Source organism: Heloderma suspectum, chromosome 5, assembly GCF_057233095.1.
Source record: "Heloderma suspectum isolate Gila_16-S chromosome 5, 16-S_ref, whole genome shotgun sequence".
In the NCBI taxonomy this organism is placed as follows: domain Eukaryota; kingdom Metazoa; phylum Chordata; class Lepidosauria; order Squamata; family Helodermatidae; genus Heloderma; species Heloderma suspectum.
In genome coordinates, this window is record NC_139462.1 from 193,371,556 (window position 1) to 193,380,025 (window position 8,470).

General features: G+C 42.5%; 1 protein-coding gene across 9 annotated transcripts in view; it reads left to right on the forward strand.

Moving 5' to 3' along the window:
- The window catches only part of CALCR (calcitonin receptor), a 250,005-nt gene that overhangs the window by 77,259 nt on the left and 164,276 nt on the right, over positions 1 to 8,470 (forward strand). For 5 of the 9 annotated variants that reach the window (XM_084858822.1, XM_084858825.1, XM_084858821.1 and 2 more), the window contains one exon: positions 6,895 to 6,937. Coding sequence is in view for 1 of the 9 variants with exons in the window: in XM_084858820.1 (XP_084714946.1) it covers positions 6,994 to 7,004 (11 nt within the window). In the remaining 8 variants the exon portion in view is untranslated. Of the gene's footprint in view, positions 1 to 6,894; positions 7,005 to 8,470 lie in introns of those variants that run through there. The other 4 variants (XM_084858830.1, XM_084858832.1, XM_084858824.1 and 1 more) reach the window with 1 other exon arrangement.

The following is an 8,470-nucleotide window of genomic DNA, read 5'->3' on the forward strand; positions in this document are numbered from 1 at the left end:
TAACCACTTAAGTAATTTTTAATAAGAGCAATGGCAACAAAAGGCATATATTTCCACTGCCAGAGAGTCGTGAAATGCCCCCATACTGGAGAAAACCGGGAAAATTCCCACAAAACACACACACGGGGCATAGCAGCTGCAAGTCTTAAAAGAAGTGAAGGAATGCAAAGTATTTTTAATACTGGTGAATTAAAATCAGCAATCTGAAGCGCCAAGTGTAAAATTAGTACATGTTTTATCCTGTATGCTAGTATTGTTTCCCAGTGAAGTCGATTGACACTGCTGTGAACAACTGTTACTTAGAGAAGATAAAGGTGGGGTTTGATTCACAGCAACGCAAAATAAATAGTGTAAATCTGAAATTCTTATCATTTATCCTGGCATATTTTAAAAATTGCACATATTAGTCAACCTTCGAATGCAAACTGGGGTAAATGGAAATCTTTTTGAGCAGAGTTAATTAGCTACATGGGTAGCTCATTTATATCCTTTTTTATAGAGAAAGATTAAGGGTTATTGCCTTGGCAACTCCAAATTAGATTGGATTATTGCAATGTACTCTACATGAGGTTACCTTTTAAGAGTTTCTAGAAACTTCACTTGGTCCAGAATGCAGGAGCAGGGATGCTTGTGGGTTCTTTCCCTTGGGGGTGTTTTACACCTATTTTATAGCAGCAGCACTGGTTGCCAGTGTATTTCTGGGCACAATTCAATGGTTATGTGATTACCTTTAAAACCCTGAATGGCTTGGGCCCAGGATACCAGGGGGACTGTTCCCTCCCATACCAGCCAGCCCATCTCCTAAGAGTTGCCGGGGATGCTGTCCCTCATGTTCCAATGGTGGCTGAGGCACAGCTGGTTGGGATGCAGTAAGAGGGCCTTCTCTGTGGCTGCACCTAGAGGAGGGGTGAGCAACTAAAGGGAATCTGGGTGCCATTTCCCCCCCACACTTGGAACTGATGACCAACATCAGTGGATTGGCTGAGCTGAAAATCCCACAAGGAACTGGAATGGGCCCTCAACCCTCAAGTGTTCTGGCAGGGAACAATCAGGTCCAGGCAACTGTTACTGAATCTGTTTGCAACTCTCGAAAATGCTCAGGTCTCAAAATGCTTCACAAAGTTCCAGTGTCCTCTCACAGCAGGAACAAGCACCCTAGAAAAACATTGGCCAGGAGTTCCCCTATATGCCTTGGTGCCAATTCTGTTCTGTCCAAGGTCATCCAGAAGATCAGAAGAGGCTCAGCAGAGGTGATCATCATAGCTCCTCACTGGCTAAAATGTCCTTGGTTTCCAGAACTGATCAACATGTCTACACAAGACAGATCTCCTTCTTCAAGGCCTGATTCTGCACCCTCTGCCAGAGGGTCGCTTCAGCCTGCTCATTACTGCTCTGCTATGGCCTGAGGTTAAGGAGTGCCTTCCATGAGTCTCTGGAGAAAATGGCAATTTTCCTTACTGTGAATTTCTCCTCTCAGAACTTCACAGAGGACATTCCTCCCACTATTTTCTTCAGAAACCGTTGATAGTATTTGAGGCTGCGGGGAGAGGAATTACAGCTTCTGTCACACAGTAGGCTGGTAGACAGAGACTCGTGCTTTCAGGCCCTTTCCCTTTTTTATTTCATTTATTTATTTAAAATATTTCTTGGCCGCCTTTCAGGGCAGAAGCCCTCCCAAGGTGGCTTACAGCAATAAAATATATAAAAGCAGTTAAAATATTAAAAGTGATAAAAACAATTTAAATAACTATAAAAGCCAACAATAAAACCAGCAACAATGTTTTTTTCTCCTTACTTTTTGGTGATTCATTTTGTTTGATATTAACGATGTTTGCCTTCTGATGTAGTTCTATTTGTTCTTTTTATTTCAGTAGGGGTTTCAAAGTTTCTTTGCTCTGGTGGTATGGTCTGGGAGGGCAGGGCAACTCCTCCCCATGAAACAAAACAAGTGGCTCTGCCTACATACTCCAGAGGGCAGTGTTGTGTAGTGGTTAGAGTGTTGGAAAGGGATTTGGGAAATCCAGGTTCTAGTCCTCACTCAGCTATGAAGCTCATTGGGTGACTTTGGGCCAGCCACTTATGGCATAGTCCTTTCCAGATGCCCATCAGTCTCCGAACTTGGAGGCTGACAAGCATCCTATGCAGAGCAGAAGGAGTGCAGAGGCTATCTTCACCTCCGCGGTCCTCCCACTCTGCCATTCTAGATGGGGGTTTTGCCTATCTTGCTGAGGTGTTGGGGGGGGAAGGGAGGCTGGACTGGCTGGAGGATTCCTTATAAGTTGGCATCCCCCCCATGGGAATGCCCCCTTTACCGCCCTCTGAGGTAAAGGACCTTGGAAGAGCAACTGGTGTGGTTCTGTCTGCACCAGCTGTGTGGGGGAAGGGGAGCAGGCAGGGAGCTCATACGCCTGAGTCCAAGATCAAAGCGCTATCTCTGACCTCGGATCCAGGAATCCCAACTATCCTATGGCCCCCAGTTTGCTCTCTAGGGGCCATAGGATTGCTGTCTGAATCTCAGCCTAACCTACCTCATAGAGTTGTTATGGGGATAAAATAGACAGGAGAAGGATTATGTTAGCCACCTTGAGTTCCTTGGAGGGGAAAAGGTGAATATACATGTAATAAATCAATAAATAACATTAAGAATGCCTTCCGCGAGGATCTGCGAACAGAAATTCACAGTAAGAAAAGTGTCCATTTTTCCCAGAAAATGTATGTGTAAAAATGATGGGTGTATGTTCACTCATGAGACAAGGTTATTTTGAATTGATTTCAACTCTTTTTAAATGATCAGCCTTTCCATTTTTAGCTGTCTCAGCTTGCACAGGGTAGAATCTTTTCATATGTCCATTTCATATCTGATATATTTGCCCTACTATGACAGAGACATTGTAATTCGCACTTTGTGAGATGCAGTACATTTTCCGCTGGCCATCATCCGTCAGTAAATGTCTCTCACTGTGCTCCAGCTATCAAGATAAGCGTTATCTTTTATCTGACTTTATAAAATCAATCTATACACCAAAAGATCATTCTCTTTTTTGAAGTGAAAATTACACTTGTACATATCTGGTTTTGCTCAGGTTTGTAGAAATGTAGTGATTGTTTGCTCCCAAGAGGGATGTTTGGATCCAGATAATATTCTGGAAAAAGAGAGATGTTCCAGAATACGAGGAGAAGATGTTCTGGAAGGAAATTCTAGACTAGGGGTGGGGAACCTGTGGCCCTCCAGATTTTGTTGGACCACAACTCCCGATCTGTCAAGCTCAAGGTTCTCATTTTCCCACCATCAAGTGCCTTCTGTCCTGATTCCATACAGGGTTTTTTTCCATGCAGAACTGTGTACTTTTGTTTTAACACAGTTTTCAGATGAATGCATTTTTGTACAGTAAGCATGCACCCATCGACTAAAACATGTTTGTGAGCATTGTAAGGATGTGTGCAGGAGGCATGTCAGAGAAATCCGCAATCAAGTTAGATGAGTTCGACTTGTGAATTCTGCAGCGGACCAGCTTTTTCCAAGTCACATGGACTCCATGGACTTGTAGACTGGTTCTGGGTTTTTTTTTTACTTTCCAGAATTGTATGCAAGTTTAGTGGTAGAAAAATATGAAAAATATGTAATATAAAAAATTACAAAAAAATTAAAAAACACTGACCAAAAATGTGCATTTCCTCCCATAGGCTAAAGCATGAAAATGTGCATTCTGGGGGGATTCGCACATTTTCGGGTGATACACACATTTCCAGGAGTGCACATTTGTGAAAGTTCAGAAAATTGAGAAACTAACTAATGCGCACTTGAACAAATGCTCATTTAGAAACAAATGAAATTCTTGTACAAAAAGTCCAAGTCTGTCAATGAGCAGACGACGGAATGAAAGATGCCTGACAATCTGTGAAACACAGATGGAACAAAATCTGTACATCCCTAGTATGCATTTGTCTTTGCACACAGTGTTCAGATGTGTGCATTTTAACAAATACATTGCAAGCTCAGAAATGTATGGATTTCCGACTGCAAATTGTGTTAAGTTCTGCTTTGGGATCCGAGAGGTACAGATCAGGTCAATCCGTGTGTGTGTGTATGTGTGTGTGTTTAAAAAACAAACAAAAACCCCTCAATGGAGCAAATTTCTTAACCATTCCCACTGCGATCTTGCCTGATCATTGGCCATGCTGGCTGGCCTGATCAAAGTTGGCATCCAACAACATCTAGAGGGTCACAGGTCCTCCACTCCTGTTCAACCCTGTTCTTGATTTTTTGCAGAAATTGACAAGCCAGCATTTTTAATCTGTCATTTAAACAGATCAAGTCACTCAGTGCTGGTACTGATGAACCTGGAAAATTTTTCTTTTCTTTTTCCCCAGATGAGGAAAGGATCATATTATGATGCTTGTATAAGCTGGGCAGGTTGGCTTTACAAGCTGTAGTCCAACAAGGGCTAATGTGGACAGTGGATGGAGTACTGGACTTTCCCCTTGTCCAAAAAAGACATACAAAGAGGGAGAAATATATAGATGTTTGGCTTTAACACCAAGATGTGTGAGTTTTGGTGGCTTTTATGAAAGAGATGCATGATTGTTATATGAGTCATTGAGTGTTACATCATGCTTAACTGGCAATTCATGAGCAGCTTTGCAAGGCTTCATATCAAAATGATCACCAGGTATTAGTCCACAAATAGTTTGATGCTTCTATTAAAACTGCCCTAGTTACAAGAGAACATGGATACAGTGTGAATAGTGATAGATAACGATAATCACTGGGATACAGTTATTCATTGAGATAAAATCTGCACACAAATGACCAAACAGGTCGCAATAGAAAAAGGACTGGGGGTGAGTTTTGGGGGAGGAAATGTTAATGAAATGTGTCTCCTATTTAAACCCACTTTAATAGTTATCTGAAATAACTAGAAAAAGCATATATCTGGATCCCAGATTATCCTTGTTCTCCATCTTTGAACAGCCAACAATAACTTGCTTCATAAATATGTGATTGTTGCTTGTTGCAGTGAGACTAGAAGGAGTTAGGCAATGGAAGGCCTCTAATAAACTCTCTATAGAGTGCTGGTACCAACAGTTGTGAAATAATGCACTACCTGAGAAATGGAAACAGCAGCTCAGTCTTTCTAAAAGAAAAAATGAGGCATACACTGTTTATAGAGTGTGGTATTGCTTTACTTTGTTAATTAAAACAGTGCTCATTTGAAACTTCCAGCCGCTCATGTCATGGAAAACTATACATGTGTACTTTAGGTTAGAAAATGTAGTTACTGAATCAGTTCCTTGAAATCATCCTGGCATATCAGAACATAGGAAGCTTCCTTCATTGATCCCATCCAGCCCAGTATAGTTGACGCAGACTGGTAGCAGCTCTCCAGGGTTTCAGGCAGAATTTTTTTTACACCTTAATTGAATTTCTGAACTTGGTCTTCAATGTGGTGGCTGTTGGAAAGAGATCTAATAGGCCAGAGGTGGCCAAAAAGGTAGATGTGGATCTACTGGTAGATCACTGGGTAATTTGAGATAGATCAGCAAGGATGTCATTTGTTTAACAATATCAGCAACAAAATGAGTCCCCACTCAGCCTAAATTATACTGCTGAAATGAGGAAAGCTTCATGTAACCAGGAGCGGATTTTTTGGCAGGAAGGACCAGGAGCTCCATTCAGTTCTGGTATGCAAAACAAATTTCTGGGCTCAGAATTCGCTAATTCTAAGTGTATGCCCTTTGCACCAAGATCTGTGGATCTCTGTGTTCTCGTAAAAAACAAATAAGATTCGGCAAGCCTGCCCTAGGTTCCGTTCCATCTTCAGGCCGTGAGGTTCCTGCAGTTCAAGTCATATTATCCCTATTGGTGTGTTCATCTGCACAGGAGAGCATAAGTTCAAGCTGGAAGACAGACAATCCAGTGTTATTAGGTTATGTAAATACTATTAAATAGGATGTAATTACCTGTACTACCTGCACTCTGTTACAGAAGTAACATTAAACCGTACATCAGCTTTCCCCAACCTCGTGCCCCTCAGATATGTTAGGCTGCAGCTCCCATAATTCCCAGCAAGCACGGCCATTGTCGGTTGTTGGCTGGGAATTATGGGAGTTGAAGTCCAACACATCTGATGGGCACCAGGTTGGGGAAAGCTGATTAACATGATAAGGGAGCATATCAGGGTAACCACTGTCTCAGCCTCGAAAGGGGCACAAGACGATTGGAAGAGTTGTGAACCAAAAGACAAAACTTTTTGAGAACAGGAACAATTCTTATTTGATGGACAGTCTGTCCCTTCATTTTGTGTAGTTATGTGATTGGATTCTATAAACTGACTCAATGGTTCAGTGAACTAAGTGCATTTGCTACTGTGTGCAATGTTCTTTGGTAACGAGTGTGCTTTTCACACATAAGTGGCTGTGAAGTTTTGTCACTTTTACCCAAACACACTGATTGCCGCTTTGCGCTCTTCAGTAACGGAGACAGCAATGCAAGAGTTTCACAGGGGTCTTAGCAATCCAACAACTTGGAGCACCTCAAGATACTTCCAAGCCCTGAGTGACATTTTTAGGTGAATGTTCAGTATATGAAAACCTTGCGCATACACATCTGTTTGGAACAAGGCTATGTAGATTACTTATTCTGCTGTTTGTGGCTGAGGATAGTAGGCAGAAAGGATGTAATATGTGTTGCATTGTTATTATATATAATCTGCTCTGTTCTCTGGGTGGATTACGAACAGTTAGCTGATTATTGTCTGAAAGCTATTTTGTTTTACTCTTCTTTTGTGTGCCTTTTCATTTCATGTACCCATTGTGTCATGCTTTATGCACCATTTATTAATTATATGACATAGGAACATTTTTATTTCACATGGATTCTTTTTTGTTCTCCAGGTTTATGACTTCCAGGCCGTGGAAAGGACCCAGTATGCACCAGGTTGGTGACTTTAATACAACCAGGAATACTTTAATACTGGATCCTAGAATTTGTCTATGGGGATAAGGTAGATATCGTTGTTGCATGCATTTTTGTATAAATATTTGTATGTAAATATGTGTATGTTTCTAAATTATTATTTGTAATGTTCTTAATGTCTATTCCTAACAGATGTCAGTTTCCGTTTTTGGAAAGAAAATGGCTACATTTGGTTGTCATGATAAATCATAGTTTATCGTGACATGCCACAAGAAAGAGTTGAGACATTTTTGCTTCTGTTTTTGATTTGCTGTAGCTTGTCATATCATCCGAACCCTAAACTGTGGTTTATCTTACCCGTGATTTGTTTAAAACAAGCCAAATTTAAACCATGGTTTCTGACGCTGCCTTGTTTCAACAAATGATAGTTAAGATGAACCATAATTTAGGGATCACAACTAGTGCTAAACTGTGGTGGCTAATTGAAATTGGACACTACTGTTTCCAAACCCCTTTGCGGCTACGCTGGAGGAAGAGAGAGCATGGGGAAGCTGGTGAAGAAGGCTAGCCATAGTTAGGGATGTCAGAGAATTCCGTCACAGATCTCGGTGAGGCCTCGGTGAGGCCCCCCGAAATCTGTGGTGGAACGGCCTGCCCCCCCACCCCACCCCGCGGATCCCTCCCGGGACGAGACTTACCTGGGGCGGATCTTCCGGGCAGCGGCGGCTTCAGCGGTGGTGGCTCCGGCAGCTGGTCTTCCGACCAGCTGCTGCCGCCACCATTTGTCTTGTAAAAAAAAAAAATGACGTGATAGGCTACGTAAAGATTTACATAGCCTATCATGGCTGGGTTAAAAAAAACAAAACCGCATACACAAATGGCGGTGGCAACAGCCGCTGCCATTTGCGTTCCTTATTTTTGGCCGTCTTAGTCTACGTAAATATTTACGTAGACTATGACGGCAAAAATAAAGGGGAACGCAAATAGCGTAACGGGCGCTATTTGCGTCCCTTTTTGATTCGCCGTTTTAGCCTACGTAAAGATTTACGTAGGCTAAAACGGTGAATCAAAAAGGGACGCAAATAGCGCCTGCTACACTATTTGCGTTCCCCTTTATTTTCGCCATCATAGTCTACGTAAATATTTACATAGATTAAGACGGCCAAAAATAAGGAATGCAAATGACGGCGGCTGTAGCCGCCGCCATTTGCATACGCGGTTTGTTTGTTTCTTCCCAGAGCCCTCTGCGGCCGGAAATCCGGCTACGGACTGCTCTGGGCTGGGCTGGGCCTGGCCGGCTGCTCCGTGAGCTGCCGCGGAGCACAGCCGGCCTTCGAGGATTCCGGGGGGGAGGAACGGATCACCTCCCCCCTGCCGAGGATTCCAGGGGGAGGGACGGAACGCCTCCCCCCCATCAACATAATCTGCGGAAAGGTAAGTGACTTTTGTACATCCCTAGCCATAGTTTATGTTGACATCCAAACACAGTCATAGAGTCTATTGAATGGTTAAACTTTCATCTCTCAGCATTTTATATCTTTATTTAATGAACAG